At 44.1% G+C, this 16,593-nt stretch overlaps 2 protein-coding genes across 2 annotated transcripts; both read left to right on the forward strand.

Moving 5' to 3' along the window:
* Positions 1-9,834: 9,834 nt before the first annotated feature.
* Positions 9,835-11,941, forward strand: LOC122321192 (luciferin 4-monooxygenase). Its single transcript, XM_043210672.2, has 4 exons — positions 9,835-10,481; positions 10,542-10,740; positions 10,800-10,919; positions 10,972-11,941. Exons 1-4 carry the CDS (start codon positions 10,139-10,141, stop codon positions 11,939-11,941), a joined length of 1,632 nt encoding a protein of 543 aa, XP_043066607.1. The 5' UTR covers positions 9,835-10,138.
* Positions 11,942-12,243: 302 nt separating this feature from the next.
* On the forward strand, positions 12,244-14,125 carry LOC108122947 (luciferin 4-monooxygenase). The gene is made up of 4 exons (XM_017237805.3): positions 12,244-12,629; positions 12,689-12,881; positions 12,945-13,067; positions 13,130-14,125. Exons 1-4 carry the CDS (start codon positions 12,284-12,286, stop codon positions 14,103-14,105), a joined length of 1,638 nt encoding a protein of 545 aa, XP_017093294.2. The 5' UTR covers positions 12,244-12,283; the 3' UTR covers positions 14,106-14,125.
* The last annotated feature ends 2,468 nt before the right edge of the window (positions 14,126-16,593 follow it).

A 16,593-nucleotide genomic window follows, 5' to 3' on the forward strand; every position in this document is an offset into this window, starting at 1 on the left:
CGGGCAGCGCAACAATTGCTACCTGTTGCCAGGACACGTGTGCACTAAGCCGCTGCGGGTTAAGGGTTAAAGGTTAAAGGGCGTTGCAAAAAAGGTAACGTGTTGATTTCCAACCCACCGGCTTCCGACTTAATCCGAGGTGCGAAAATGCAATGTACTGTAAAAATATGCTTGGTATTTGCAGAGATGCCTGGCCTGGGGCCTGGGATTTGCATAAAATGCGAAAAAAACGCTGCCATGAATAGCAGAGGCACGCATTTAATATGCTTTTCCAAGTTATTTCATATATTGAAATCAACTCCGGAGCATTTCAAATAACTCTTGCTGGAGGAAGCGTTGTGGAAGGAAGACGACTGCCATTCATCAGGTAGGACGCACAGGATGCGCTTTGTTTGGATCGAGTGCAAGTGCACACAATTGGCCAGGACTTTGCCGCTCTAAACTGGCCTAAGCCGGAGCTGAGCCCTAGGCACTAATGTGTTCCTCATGGCCTATTGAACAGGCCTGCTAATAGGATTGCAAGACCCCTGTTTTGAGCGCTGAGGTCCTATCCTCCTATCCTATTCTCAGGATCATGAATGGAGTAGAAGCAAGAGAAGGATCCGTACCAGGCAGGACCAGGAAGTTGTCTAATCTGGCAGTGCTCGCCTTACGCTTTTGTAGCTTACACTCGCATTTGCATTTGCATCTGAATGCAGTTTTAATTATACAATGCCTCCGGCAGGGTCCTGTATCTGCAAGTCCTGTAAGTCCCTGTTTGTATTCTGCTGCAAGTGCTGCGTCTGTGTGAGTCCTGGATGGCTGGGGGTGTGTATGCCCGTTCGTTATCCTTATGTTTTATGCATGTGGCATCTGCGCGTTAACCGTTGCCCGTTGCACGGTGCCGGTATGGCTGGTGCCATAGCTGTTACCGGTTCTAAGAGCCGACTCGACCGTTGTTATCCCGCTGACCTGCTTCCGTTTGTCCTTTGGCCCGATTGCCTTTGCAAATGCATGCAAATTTAAACAGTGATTTCTGGCCATTCAATTGACATACAATTTTCCCCTCACTGCCAGGGCCAGAAAAACAAAGGCCCAGTGATGAGCGATAATGGTCAAAGGTATCTAACTTTTTTTTATTAAAAGAACAGGTCCCTTTTGTATGTTATGCTATTTTCAATGCTTAACCTTTAACGTTTTTATTTTTTATGGCAATCAGGAAGTTCCTTTCCCATCACTGCCCTTGCATATTCATAGATCTTCGGGGGCGAGGGAGCTCGGCTATAACTCAAAGCGGAATTGAACGCGTTAATCAAACGCTAATGAAAGTAAATCCTCCTTCGAGCGCTCAATTTGTAATCCTGGGGGGAGGGCGGTCCGGAGCGAGGACCCGGGAGTGGAAAAATAGTATTATAAAAATACACAACGGTAAACTTCGCTAATTACGCCAGGAGGAGAACGCATTCGCTGTGGAGCAGCAAAGCGCAAAATAAATTGCACCAAGCACCCACCCACACACAGATATACAAGGATTTATCCATGTAAGTGTGTGTGTGGGTGGGCCAGGTGGGTGAGCGGGCTCACTATAACTCGATGGTGAGCGGGCACAAGGACATTTCTCACATGCGACACACGCAAGGACGTCAGCCCAGCAAGGCCACGCCGGGTGACGCGACTGCCACCCAGCAGCCTGCGTCCTCTTTTCGGAAAAACTCCACGATCCAGCCTCGGAGACTTGCCAAGGAATCAAAGTTGAAAAAGGATTTAAGCAAACAGTGGCTTCTAATTTCAAACGGGGGCGCTTTAACACGTGTATTTTAATGTGGTCGCTAAATGAAAGCCACAGCTTGAAATAGTCCTGGAATACTTAATGGAAACAGAACTGAAATTCTGGGAAGTAATTTACAGATTTCTTTTTCGCGGAGATTCTCTAATTTGAATTTCAATTGTAAATAAACAGGTTTTCTTGGAGTATCCTGTATAATTTTGCAGCCCAAACAGAGAAACCGAAATGATGGGAAGGGAAATAATGAGGCAAGTTTGGGTGGCAGGCAAGGTGAAGTGGTTGCCATTTGCTACTGCCTGATTAATGATAGTTCCAATGCATCGAATTTGCTGCATGACTGTGTGTCTTGGTGTGGGTGTTGAGTGTGGCAGTGTGGGTGTGCACTTAACCCACTGACAGCGGCAGAAGTAAAAACTTTTGCGCTTCGCTCCAATTGCTTTGGTAACTTTAAATGCGTTTCTTTTCGATATATACTCCTTAAATTCATAAATTACTGGTTGTTTAGGTTTTTAAAAGAAAGTTAAATATATTTATAAGTTATTTGTAATAAATTTAAGAACAAACTAGACTGTTTTCTTTAAGAGAATGAACTTGTTTAATTTCTTAACTCCTTTAAGTTTTTTTTTAATTTAATGTATAAATTCCTTTGAAAATCCTTAGAAGGATATTCAACATTCGAGTCTTAGCCCCTTTTTGCTTCCTGTTTTTATACGTTTCTCTTTTTATTTTGCAACCAGTATTGCTCTCTAAGTATTTTTCTTTGGCTGTTAATGCTGCGCAAGGATGTTGCAAGCTGTGTTGTTGCTGTTGCCACTGCCGATGGTCTGTATTCATTATTTATACGCAGGTCCTGGCAGTCAGAGGCTTTTTGCATTGTGTCTGAGCTAATAAAAACGCAGCAGCAGAACCAGCAGCACCAGTAGAAGCAGAAAAGTTGTATTTTCTTGTTGAATGGAATGCCTGCGGTTAGTTGCAGCGTCGACTCCAGTGCTTGGGAATAGCTCCTGGCTGCCGGGCTGCCGGGCTACTGGCCTTTGCCAAGTTCTACCCTCTATTTTGCTGTTCCGCCAGCAGAAAGTTTGTCCTCCGGTCACCAGTGCGTTCTGACCACGACCATCCATGGCCCCGTGTGTCTGCATCTTTGCAGCCAATGAATTGAATTGTTGCTTGTTTTTTGCCGGTTTGCCGTTTTGCCTCTTGCTTTTGTTTATGCAGGCAGAGCATAAATTTCGAAGGCTTTAGCTTGTGGAAAATTAATTTTTTTATCTCGGCCCTCCTGCCATTGCTGTATTTGCTTTTATTATGTTTTATGTTGTGCTGTGCGCAGCCAGAAATCGAAAGAGACAGCAACAAGAAACATAGAGAGAGACAGACACACCCAAGTTGACCGCAACTAAATTAAAGTTTTGTTTTGTTTTCTGTCTGCTGGCTTAAATAGCCGACAAAGTGCTTTCGTTGTCAGCTATATTGGCTAAAAGCGACTCGCAGAAAGGAGAGAATATAAAAACATTTTTGGAAAATCTTTGACTAAGTGGCTTCTCAATTTCACGAGAAAAACATAAAAATAGCCGCACTTTCCTGATTTTATTCGGATTCCCCATATCATTTCAATTTTTTTGTTTACAACACAAATGCGATGTAATTAAAAGGCAATTGTCCCTGAATTTCCCCCCTTTGTCAGGTTAATGAGCAATTATGAGACTTCAATAGGAACTGGCAAACAGAGGCTTCCGCAGAAGTGGCTGCAAACAAAGAAAATTCGCCAAAATGAACAGTTTAATTGGCTGCCCAGGACACGTGTCATCACACATCGAAAGGATTTATAATGAATTTTAAAGTAAAGACTAAATAAAAGATGAAAAACAACTGAAATATTACCCCTTATTAGGTCTGAATTCAGGGCTTAAAATAGTTCCTTTGCTTTAGTTTCGTTTAAAAATAGTTCCTATTGTACTTGCCACCGTTGTAAGCGCACACAGCACACTCTCGCACAGGATACTCGAGAGCGGCGACAATCGTAAAGGGCTTTTGTCATTGGGCCAGGTGCGACAGTCGCCGGCTAACAATTGCCAGTTAGTCAGGGCAGGAGCCTAATCGGAAATGGCGATTTCCTGGCCTCGCTTTTCGCCCCTCCGCACTTCCGTTTTGTGCCGCCATTAACTGGGCACATTAGAAGCATATGTGCAAGTTTCCTAATTAAAAATTTTTGGCTACTCATTTCCACGAATGAAGTGCTGAACCGTAACTGAATGGCAGCTCTAAATGGGATGTGCGAAGTCTTAAAGTCACGGTTTTTATGGGCTTTAAGGTAGGAACACTTAAAAATGGAGTACAGAAAAAAATAATTGCCTACTTTTAGGCAACATGTTTTTTCCGGGGTATCCCCAATAACTTAGGGAATATGAAATAGATTTAATAGATTATAGAATAATTTAATAGAAATGAAATAGATTTAATATTCAATAAAAAATTGTTTTTAAAGTTTAGATTTTGGCCAAGTTAAAAAATATTGAAAGCGCTGACCCACTTTTTTAATTTTTGGATGGAAAAATACTTATAGCTCGGCTAATACTTGGCAGAATACTTGGCTCAGAACTTTCAGGAGAATCCTTTTAAATCAAAACCTGGCAACAAAAATTTTGACCCATTTTTAGATATTTTTTTAAGGGGTACCATCATGATTTTGGCCAAAAATTGGGTCAAATTTTTAGTTTCCTATTTTTGCTCCATTCTGACGCAACTAAAATCAGATTAGTTCCCTGATTCGTAAATGGTATTCCGTTTTTCGATCGGTTACGAAATAGTTAAGATATTCACTAAAAAGTGTATAAAAAGTTCAGATTTTGGCCAAGTTAAAAAATATTGAAAACGCTGACCCACTTTTCCAATTTTTGGATGGAAAAATACTTATAGCTCGGCTAATACTTGGCAGATCCAGAAATGTCATACCTTCCCGATCTCAGAACTTTCAGGAGAATCCTTTTAAATCAAAACCTGGCAACAAAAATTTTGACCCATTTTTGGATATTTTTTTAAGGGGTACCATCATGATTTTGGCCAAAAATTGGGTCAAATTTTTAGTTTCCTATTTTTGCTCCATTCTGACGCAACTAAAATCAGATTAGTTCCCTGATTCGTAAATGGTATTCCGTTTTTCGATCGGTTACGAAATAGTTAAGATATTCACTAAAAAGTGTATAAAAAGTTCAGATTTTGGCCAAGTTAAAAAATATTGAAAACGCTGACCCACTTTTCCAATTTTTGGATGGAAAAATACTTATAGCTCGGCTAATACTTGGCAGATCCAGAAATGTCATACCTTCCCGATCTCAGAACTTTCAGGAGAATCCTTTTAAATCAAAACCTGGCAACAAAAATTTTGACCCATTTTTCGATATTTTTTTAAGGGGTACCATCATGATTTTGGCCAAAAATTGGGTCAAATTTTTGGTTTCCTATTTTTGCTCCATTTTGACGCAACTAAAATCAGATTAGTTCCCTGATTCGTAAATGGTATTCCGTTTTTCGATCGGTTACGAAATAGTTAAGATATTCACTAAAAAGTTCAGATTTTGGCCAAGTTAAAAAATATTGAAAACGCTGACCCACTTTTCCAATTTTTGGATGGAAAAATACTTATAGCTCGGCTAATACTTGGCAGATCCAGAAATGTCATACCTTCCCGATCTCAGAACTTTCAGGAGAATCCTTTTAAATCAAAAACCTGGCAACAAAAATTTTGACCCATTTTTCGATATTTTTTCATCATGATTTTGGCCAAAAATTGGGTCAAATTTTTAGTTTCCTATTTTTGCTCCATTTTGACGCAACTAAAATCAGATTAGTTCCCTGATTCGTAAATGGTATTCCGTTTTTCGATCGGTTACGAAATAGTTAAGATATTCACTAAAAAGTGTATAAAAAGTTCAGATTTTGGCCAAGTTAAAAAATATTGAAAACGCTGACCCACTTTTCCAATTTTTGGATGGAAAAATACTTATAGCTCGGCTAATACTTGGCAGATCCAGAAATGTCATACCTTCCCGATCTCAGAACTTTCAGGAGAATCCTTTTAAATCAAAACCTGGCAACAAAAATTTTGACCCATTTTTGGATATTTTTTTAAGGGGTACCATCATGATTTTGGCCAAAAATTGGGTCAAATTTTTAGTTTCCTATTTTTGCTCCATTCTGACGCAACTAAAATCAGATTAGTTCCCTGATTCGTAAATGGTATTCCGTTTTTCGATCGGTTACGAAATAGTTAAGATATTCACTAAAAAGTGTATAAAAAGTTCAGATTTTGGCCAAGTTAAAAAATATTGAAAACGCTGACCCACTTTTCCAATTTTTGGATGGAAAAATACTTATAGCTCGGCTAATACTTGGCAGATCCAGAAATGTCATACCTTCCCGATCTCAGAACTTTCAGGAGAATCCTTTTAAATCAAAAACCTGGCAACAAAAATTTTGACCCATTTTTCGATATTTTTTCAAGGGGTACATCATGATTTTGGCCAAAAATTGGGTCAAATTTTTAGTTTCCTATTTTTGCTCCATTCTGACGCAACTAAAATCAGATTAGTTCCCTGATTCGTAAATGGTATTCCGTTTTTCGATCGGTTACGAAATAGTTAAGATATTCACTAAAAAGTGTATAAAAAGTTCAGATTTTGGCCAAGTTAAAAAATATTGAAAACGCTGACCCACTTTTCCAATTTTTGGATGGAAAAATACTTATAGCTCGGCTAATACTTGGCAGATCCAGAAATGTCATACCTTCCCGATCTCAGAACTTTCAGGAGAATCCTTTTAAATCAAAAACCTGGCAACAAAAATTTTGACCCATTTTTCGATATTTTTTCAAGGGGTACCATCATGATTTTGGCCAAAAATTGGGCCAAATTTTTAGTTTCCTATTTTTGCTCCATGTTTAAGCAACTATAAGCAGATTAGTTCCCTGATTCGTAAATGGTATTCCGTTTTTCGATCGGTTACGAAATAGTTAAGATATTCACTAAAAAGTGTATAAAAAGTTTTGATTTTGGCCAAGTTAAAAAATATTGAAGAGTTTCTGCTCAGATTCCACAAAAATCAAGTTCAGTCAAGACATTCCACTAGTGTAACCATTAAAAACCGCCTTCATGCTATTACCATTTGAACAGCATTTAAATTAAATGCTTTTATATGCCATCAGGGACTCGGCAACTCCTCTCCACTCACACTTTTCGTGGGACGCTCTCATGCCAGACCTACCAGTTGCGTAGTTTCCTAGGTTTATGTTAAGTGTTTGCTCCGCCACGCCCCTCCTCACTCCGCCTCCCAAAGTCCTCGTCTCGATTTGGAATCGAGTGTGTAATTGGTTTTGTGGCAACCACCCGTCCAACCCCAACCCACTCAGACACTTTTGAAATTGCAGCAAGGAAGGACTTTGTTTCCTTAGTTTTCCATCACATACATTATGCATATGGGCAAGTGTTTGTTTATATGCGTGTCTGTGAGCTGGCAGACATGGAGAAACTTGAAAACATGTATAAGGCGCTCTAATTAATTGTTAATGAGCCATTTGGACGGATTATTGGGGTTGTAACGATTTGTAATGACACCTAAAACACATCTCGCACTTGCGAATTATTAAATGCCCCATCACATAATCCCATTTGAATTATTTAGGATGGCCTCGGATCATCTGTTCAGTGTTCAGTCGTTTGAATGTCATTAGCATGTATCTCGACAAATAGGGATTTTGAGTTCATTAATTTAATTACGAACTTAATTCTGTGAATTGGCAAATGGGTTTTCAATGCAAAATACAAACTAATATAGGTAATCATATATGTAGGATTTAAAGTTTCAAAATGTATCTTCTTTGTAGAGCGCTAATAGTCCTTTGTTGGTTCTGACAACTATTTAATAAATATTTTAAAATGTAAAACTTGCAAAATTTTTCCGAATATCGCGAAGAGTCTGCACTTTTTTAAGATTATCTCCTTCTTCTTTGGAACTTTTCTCTTTTTCATCTCATCTGACTGTCAACTCTTTCGCGGCAAATTAAATTAAATCATAATTTCAATTACAAGAAAATTGACCACAAAAGCGGCCAGCGGTCATTACTCTGCCTATCTGGCTCTTATTCTCCGCCCACGCCCCATGCCGCACAATTCATTAACACTTCAAAGTTTCTGCCCCAAAGAGGGAGTGGGAGTGGGGGTGGTACGATTGGATGAAGCGGGATAGCATGCAACAACACTCGAGGCGTTCGTTAATTTGTTAGACGAACAACAAGCTGCTGTCGCCTCTAAGGTTCTGTGGCTAGAAAAGCTCCTCACATTTCCTACACAGCCGCCCACCCCACAATCGCTGAGAAAAATCTCACAGCCTCCGGCCAAAGGCCAGCCAACAAATGGGCGGAAAAGAGCAAGAGCTACCGGGCGGAGAAAGAGAGGGGCGATGGATGCCGCACCGCAACCGGAAAGAACTATTGTTCCGGAAAAGTATGCCCGGCTAGTTACGAGAAGCGGAGCTGCAGAAAAAAAGCAAAAATGATTTCGCACAAACTTTTCTGTTTAGTCAATCATTTTAATTAAGTAATTTTTTTTTTTCGCCTACTTGTCGTAAAAGTTTTAATAGCAGGCTAGCGGGAGGGCTAGTGGGGGGCCTAGGAGGTGGGTTAGTACATACAAAACTGCATTTTGCGGTTAATTATAATGTTGGGCCCGATTACATTTGCCATGTTGTTGACTGGACGGGCGGCCCAGGACTCTGGACTCTGGACTCTGGACTTAGGAGCCAGGACTGGTGACTTTTCTCCAGACCAGTTAATTGCCGAGATTTGAAGTTAGTTAAATGTGGCACAAGTTGTTTGCAGCCGCCTTGTTTTGTTCCCCACTGGGGTTCAGGTCATAAAAAGGCAATAAAAAGTTGCTCGAAACTTTTATTAGCCGCTGATCAGGCTTCGCCGCCTCACAACTCCACGCAGAAAAAAAATAAGCTACTAATTGAATTTTAGGGAAAATGATTAGAAAACATATGTCTATCGATGGCTTATTTTTCATGTTAAAAGCTTTAACACCTCTTTTTTGAAAACTAATTTCTTAAAGGCGGAAAAAGGCTTTGCAATCACTCTGTAATCTTCTACTACCCACTGACTCTTTAATTGCAAGTTTGTTGTTCATTTTATCCGTCCGCGTAATTAATTAAGTTTAGTTCTGCATCATGGAAATTTAAGCAAAATCAATGAATCAGCTCGGGCGAAGCAAATTCCAGTTCTTCACTTCATTCCGATCCAGGACTATCTCCGCCACGCCCACCCAGCAACGCCTACTGCCCCAATTTTCTTTCGCCAAAGTTGAGAAACTTTCAACCCGGCAACGCATCGAAGTTTCAACTCCTCCCTCTGATTCGTGGTGGCAGGAGTGGATGGCTGCAGGTGGATGCGCCTTGCATTTCAAGTTCTAGCTGCTCCTTCTGCTTGCCCCCCCCCTGCCCCTCGCCACTTTGTAGCTCTTGTCCTGGAGCCATACGCTTGATTTCCTAACTAAGCACGCAAATGAAGCGTGTGCCCATCAAGGATGCGACTCTATCTCTCTGCGGTTGCACATCCCCCACATATACATATACATATATATGGGGAGGATTCTACATCCTCCTGCTAGGGGGTACCAGGGAACAGGAATCGTAATACGTGGAGAAAGCCACAGAGGAGGGCGAGGCAGGGAACAGGATCTGAGCCCGGGGGGCGAGCTTAAACCGTGCTTAATCGTAGAAATTATGCAATTGCCAGACTGCAGATACCTAAACCCCAAGCAACAGTGGGTCTAAGATTAGGAAATAGTATTTTTTGTTAAATTTTTAAAAACTAAGAAATAATAATAATGAAATAAATTTTAAACATATAGTTTTTAATTAAATATAATACCTACACGTACATACACAAGACCTCTCTCGATTCATCTCTCAGTATCTTCCAACCTGAAGCCCCACATCCATAACATTTCTGAATCAAATATAATATTCTCCGACTGCCTGCCAGCCCCATTAGACCAATGATAGCCCGTGCTCCGGCTCATGTGTCTTGGCCAAACACACCTGACAATTTGGCAGCGCCAACTGTCGCCAAAGTTTATTAGAAGCGAAGCTCTGACTCTCTGAGGGTGGAGACTCCGGGGCCTCCGGGTGCGGCTGGGGAGAACGTGTTGGAGCAATTAGCAGATCGCACATCTAGCGCTGCCGCCGCCACACCACCGACCGCCGACTGAGGTGGCCTATATATATAGGCCAGGCCACCACTCGCCAAAACTCAGTTGATGTGTGTGGAGGTTTTGTTTTGTCCCATCGACTGTCCAATTGGAAATCGCAGCTAGAGAAAGCCAAATGGCGGCCACCAAGTACGATAGCTTTGAAAAAATATGGTCGGGACCGAAGGACAAGGAGTACTACGGGCCGGACATGACCCTGGGGGAGGTGGCCCTGATAATCCTACGCCTTTACTCGGACAAAGTGATGCAGGTCTTCGATCCCACGGGTGAGCAGCTAACCGGAGGACAGCTTTTGGAGCAGAGTCGCCGGCTGGCCCATAGTTTTCAGAGGCTCAAGCTGCAGCGCGGCGATGTGGTTGGAATCTCGGCCAGGAATACAACATATCTCACCGAAGTGGTCATCGCAGCTCTGCTGAACGGCACTCCTATTAACCCTCTGCATCCGGAATTCGATTCGGGTAAGAAATCTAGTACTTGCTTCTAAGTCGCACAAGTACTGTTTCCTCTTGATTTTCCAGAAACCACGGCCTATATGTACGAGGTCACCAAGCCCAAGGTCATTTTCTGCGACCTGGACAACTATGAGACCTTGAAGGCGGTGAAAAGTAGTCTCAAATTCGAAACGGAACTCATCCTCCTAACCGGAACCATTCCTGGGGTGCGTAATGTTCAGGATCTTCTGGCAGACGATGGCACAGAGTACAACGAAAGAACACTGTAGGTACATCTTAATCCAGATGAAAGAAGACTCCCAATGTTGCCCCTTTTTGTTACAGCTTTGCCTGCCCGAACCTGAGCGGCGACGACACGGCCTTCATCATCACCTCCTCGGGCGTAACCGGTTTGCCCAAAGGGGTGACGCGTTCGCACCGCAGTCTCCTGAACAGTGCCAAGATGTGAGTAGATCGTGCCAGCCCTTAGAACTGACCCCTAACGGAGGTTGACCAGTCCCCAGCTCTTCACCTCGGAGACGGTACTCTTCTGCTTCAGCCCGCTCTACTGGATCAGCTGCATCTTCACGATGCTCGCTTCGCTGGTGAATGGATGTCGTCGGATCATAACCAACCGTCCCTACAGCGTGGAGTACTTCGCAGAGCTTGTGGAGCGACATCAGGTCAGTTTCGTACTCACGGTGCCCCACCAAATGGCCATGTTGGCCAAGAGTCCCCAGCGAATAGAGCTGGCAGCTAGGATGCAGTCCGTCAAGTCATTCGTGTGCAGTGGATCGAAGGTTCCCGTGAGTATTTGGCGGCAGTTGTACGAGCTTCTGGGAGCAGACAGGTTTGCGGTGCTGTATGGTCTGTCGGAGGTCGGCGGCATTTCCAAGAATGTGGGGGGGCCGCTGGGTTGCGAGGGAAAGCTTCTGCGAAACATTCAGGTGCGCCTCGTCGATGGGCAGGGGCATGCCTTGGGTCCCAACCAGACGGGGGAGATTCTGGTGAAATTGAACTTCCGATGGGGTGGCTACTATCACAATCCCCAGGATACTCAGACGATCGTCACTCCCGACGGAAAATGGCTGCTGACTGGAGATCACGGCTACTTCGACGACGATGGCTGCTTGCACTTCCAAACCCGGGACACGGACGTCTTCAAATACAACCACTTCCCCATCTACCCGAAGCAGATCGAGGACGTGATACTCCACCTGTCAGGTGTCCACGAAGTGGCGGTATTCGGGATACCGGACGAGGTCTCCACCAATCTCACCGCCTGCGCCGTAGTCCGCGAAGAAAACCAGTTGGGAGAGAAACTCACGGATAGGGACGTCAAGGCGATCGTTGAGCAGCATCTAAGCGAGGCGTTCCACATAAGAGGTGGTGTTTTCTTCGTAGACACTCTCCCGAAGACCCAAAACCAAAAGATCCAACGCAGGCGAATCTGGCCCGAACTAAGCGAGGCAACTACCCATTTGTGAGCAGTTTTTTAGGAAAAATAAAAGTCAGCTGCTGACGAGAGTCGCAGCCCAAAAGAAGTAAACAGTGTGAATCACTCGGAAAGGTGGCCAAGACATTGAAAAGTTTCCGTTTCTTCGGTGTCTGGTGGACGGCCGTTTTTCATTAGCGGGACTAGAAGCGGGACCGAGACGCGAATGAGTAAATCAGCATCTATTTTAGATGACACCGGCGACATCTTGGAGAGTCGCAACGTGTCCGACTAATTATCAGCTCCGCTTTGTTTCCTCATATCAATCCGCGATATAAAACCCAAACGAGACGCAGTAAAGCACTTAGTTGAGCTACAGTCTAGAGCCGGTGCGATGAGCTGTGAAGTGCACTACGATGCCGCCTCGCGGACCTGGTTTGGGCCGCGGGGCAAGGACTTTTACGGCCCGGAGATGACCCTGGGCGAGGTCATTATGCGTGTCCTGCAGATCAATGCCGACCAGGTGATGCAGCACTGTGATCCCACTGGCCAACAACTCACTGGCAGCCAGCTGGCCCAGCAAAGTGCCCGCATAGCACAGGCGTTTAAGCGACTTGGGCTACGACGTGGCGATGTGGTGGGGATCTCGGCCAACAACTCCACCTATCTGACCAGTGTGGTTATTGCGGCTTTGTTGCGGGGTATCCCCATCAACCCTCTGCATCCGGAGTTTACAGAAGGTAGGCTTTTCCTCGGAGGGGTATTCCAACCTCGATTAAATTATTTTATCCTTCTCCAGAGACTGTCAAGTATATGTACGACATTACCCAACCAAGAATTATCTTCTGCGATGTGGAAAACTACTCCGTCATCCATTCGGTAAATGAGAAACTGGCCTACCCCGCGAGACTTTACTTGGTCAATGGAAAAATCGAGGGGGTGCTCGATGTCAGTGAACTTCTCAACGAAGATGAGTCAATCACAGCAGCAGCGTGAGTTTAATGACGGCTCTCCCTAATTAATTTCCTTGGCATTTATTTCTCAATTATTATTAGCTATGTGCCCTGTCCAAAGTTGCACGGAGACCACACTGCCTTCATTGTTTGCTCCTCGGGAACTACGGGAATGCCAAAGGGAGTCACCCGCTCTCACAGAAGCTTGCTCTGCAATTGTAAAAAGTAAAAGATATATTTTCTTCAAAAGAAAAAGAAGGCCTCACAAACTAATTAAAACATTTCAGTCCAAACACCTACACCAGAGACAGCATACTGTTGTCGTTTAGTCCTCTCTACTGGATATCCGGAACCATTATCCTTCTGGCCTCTCTCCTCAACGGCTGTCGGCGCATCATCACCAACCGGCCATACAGTGTTCAGTATTTGCTGCAACTGGTGGTCAACCATAAGGTGACCTTCATATTCCTGGCCTCCCACCAAATAGCCCTGCTCTCCAAGTACGACACCGATCCGATGAAGCTCAAGGCTCAACTCCAATCCGTAAGGGTCCTAATTGGGGCAGGCTCCAAGGTTTGCAAGGCAGTCTCCCGAAGGATGTACGACCTGATTGGCAGCCAAAGGTTTATCGTGGGCTACGGCCTGTCCGAGATGGGGGGTCTGAGCAAGAACGTGGGTGGGCCCTTGGGCTGCGAGGGAAAGGTGATGCGCAACGTGGAGCTGCGGGTTTTAGACAAGCTGAAGATGCCACTGGGCATCAACGAGGTGGGTATTGTCTATGCCAGACTCCGGTACAAATGGGAAGGCTACTACCGAAATCCGGAAGCCACTCGAAAGGCTTTGAGCTCGGATGGCATGTGGTTTCGCACTGGAGACATTGGCTATCTGGACAGCGAGGGCCACTTGTACATTCAGACGCGGGACACCGACGTCTTTAAGTTCAACAATTTCCAAATCTACCCGGAGCAGATCGAGGAGTTTATCCTGCAGCTTCCGGGTGTCAGCGAGGCCTGTGTCTTTGGCGTACCCGACGACGTGTCCACCAATCTGACGGCCTGTGCCGTGGTCCGCAACAAGAGCCTGGAAGGGGAGCGCCTGCAGGCGGACCACATCCGGGACGTTGTGGAAAGGCATTTGAGCGGAGCCTACCACATCCGGGGAGGGATCTACTTTGTGGACAGCCTGCCCAAGACCTCCAACGACAAGCTCCAGAGACGCAAGGTCTGGGGCCTCATCCAGAAGCTGGAGCTGAAGGCTCATTGAAGATTGTTGTTTTGAAATCCTAGAATAAATCGTAGATACCATATCCTCCACTTTCGTGTTACCTCGACCCACTGTCCTTGCCCCAAGGCTGATGGCTAACTAATGCCAAAGACTCAATGAATTCTAATCGAGATTCAAATTGTAAAAGCCCTGCCCAAGAATTGGCGGGAAACAGGCCGACTTATGTGTCACCCGCTCTCGGGTCTCGAGCCTGGGACTCCGTCGACGCCAATGACAAGCAATTTGTTATTTGTGGCACCCCTGTGGCTCCGACTTCATTGCCAGAGGCAGTGAAAACATCGACTCGGACAGATATTCTACATAAAATGAATTGAAAAATTAAAATTGCAATATGCAATGGGTGTTGGGTGATAGCAGTTGGTCGGTGGGCGATGGGTGATTGGTAGAAACATACATATTTTATTGGTTTCTGTTTCTGTTTGGGGTTTTTAGGACTTTTAGGACCGAAGCCCGTCTGAACATTTTCGACATTTGACAAATGCCGAAATGAAATGCTCGACAAAACACGATTCAATTTGCTTTTTGCCAAACCCAAGCCCTTGGCTCAATATTGTAGTGTAATGGCATCAGTTAGCGAAACGAGTGAGGTTGTGTGGGGGCGGGTATGACAGGGAAATAAGCCATAGAGCCACATGGTCCTGCCGGATCTAGTCTGTTTTGGCCTGGTCCTGGTCCTGGTCCGGTTCCAGTCTCGTTCGCTATCTGTGGCCGTCTGCATTCTGCAACTAATGCGGATTATCCATGGGCTTTGCATACTGCACCCAAGGTGTAAATTTGTGTGCCAGGGATTTGCATGGCCAACGAATAACTGAATGAATCAAGGCAAACGTAAGTCGGTGAGTCGGTGAGTGAATGAGTGAATGAATGAGTAGGTGAATGGACCGTCTGAAGGCACCTACCACCACCAGACACCGACATGCTTAACAATTTCCGCTTAAGGGATAAGCCAATGGAGTTCAAATTGCGTATCCTTTTACACAGTTCACTTCCGTCTTTCGCAATCTCCAAGCTAGAAATAGAACTATTATTAAAGAATAAATCTCAATAGTCCTTAAATCTTTCCCTAGAACTCGTAGTAGATACACTCGTAGTGTTGTATGCAATTGTGACCTCAATTTATTAGAGTATTTATTTAGAACAAACACATGCTATAGTTTTGTCTCTTAAATGCCGTAGTTAAACATATTTTGTTATGCAATTGAATTTGACCAACAGGTAAACAACCAGGACACACATGTGCATAGCCATATTGTTCCTATTGTGTTTACATTTTTGCATTCACAAATACTTCTGGTAAATGGAATAAAAAACAGCATAAAAAAGGAGCACAATTTATGCTTTAAAGTTTCATCAAGGAAATGCACAGCATATGGAATCATGTAAACAAGAACAACAATGACTGTACCGAGGAAACTGCAACAATAACCAAACTCCCCCTCTCGAACCGGCCCAATTCCGAACACTATGTAGAAGTTTTCGGTGTTTCCATGTTTTCCTGTAATTAAACAAACATTTTCGAAGCCCGGGGTGGATCTGTGGCGGAAAAGTGATGGATAGCTCGCCAGAAAGAGACTGCAACATATCCCGCATATGTCGCGGCGCATGTCCTGGGCCGTTGAGCGTGTCCTGTGCCTCGATCGGTGGCTCGTACATCTGCCGCACGTTGATTTCGCCTCAGAGGGTTGAAATGTTTGCCGAAACTCAAGGTGGTGGCAACTATTAGAGGGTCCACAATCAAGCCGAAAGCCGTTACTTTTCGACATAATCAAAAATTCAAATAGAAGTACATTTGTTGGAGAGGAATTAAGATTGTTTTGTAATTGGCTTCTCTTGTTTTGTTTCAAACTTTAGGGGTAAATAGTTATCACAGATCATTCCTGCATTAAATAGAGAGTTCTAACCCCAACCCTTTATGGAAAGTCCTTCATCCAGACAGTTCCGGAGACACGTGTGACAGGAGAAACAAAAACCACAAGTGGATGCATTGTGTATGGTGTGTTGGGGCAATATTTAACGGAGGTGGTTTCCCTCCAGGGTCCAGCTCTGGGGCCACATTCAAATCAACTTCAGATTCATGCAACTTTTATGCCCATCTACGAAATCCCTCACACAACCACCTTTTGGGCCCACTGGGCGCAGGACACGTGCATCTGACTTGTGGTCAGAATCAGGTTAAGTCCCCGAAGCATGCACAGAAACAAATAAATTATACTCTTCTTTATATAAATTTAATGTTGAAGGGTTCTTCTAGTTGGAATTCCTCTTTGTGTAGGAAAAGGTGTGCGTGGTTAACATTACATTGGTCCTAGCAATGGTCAGGGACATCTCGTCCGTGTTTGTCGGTTAATAAAATGTATATTTTTGTTGCCTTGTGGCTGCCTAGCCCCCCACACCCCACACAGGGTGGAGACCACCCCCTTTGGCTTCTGTGCATACATTATTCGTCCTTTATTGAGCATTTTATGCG

This window comes from Drosophila bipectinata, chromosome 2R (assembly GCF_030179905.1).
Source record: "Drosophila bipectinata strain 14024-0381.07 chromosome 2R, DbipHiC1v2, whole genome shotgun sequence".
NCBI lineage: Eukaryota > Metazoa > Arthropoda > Insecta > Diptera > Drosophilidae > Drosophila > Drosophila bipectinata.

What these genes read in the sequence shown, in the direction of transcription:
- LOC108122947 (XM_017237805.3), top strand. Translation starts at nt 12,284, where the DNA reads ATGAGCTGTGAAGTGCACTACGATGCCGCCTCGCGGACCTGGTTTGGG. An exon ending in GCATCCGGAGTTTACAGAAG is followed by an intron (nt 12,630 to 12,688) that starts GTAGGCTTTTCC and finishes ATCCTTCTCCAG; the next exon opens with AGACTGTCAAGTATATGTAC. An exon ending in TTGCTCTGCAATTGTAAAAA is followed by an intron (nt 13,068 to 13,129) that starts GTAAAAGATATA and finishes AAAACATTTCAG; the next exon opens with TCCAAACACCTACACCAGAG.
- LOC122321192 (XM_043210672.2), top strand. Translation starts at nt 10,139, where the DNA reads ATGGCGGCCACCAAGTACGATAGCTTTGAAAAAATATGGTCGGGACCG. An exon ending in GAGTACAACGAAAGAACACT is followed by an intron (nt 10,741 to 10,799) that starts GTAGGTACATCT and finishes TTTTTGTTACAG; the next exon opens with CTTTGCCTGCCCGAACCTGA. An exon ending in CTCCTGAACAGTGCCAAGAT is followed by an intron (nt 10,920 to 10,971) that starts GTGAGTAGATCG and finishes GAGGTTGACCAG; the next exon opens with TCCCCAGCTCTTCACCTCGG.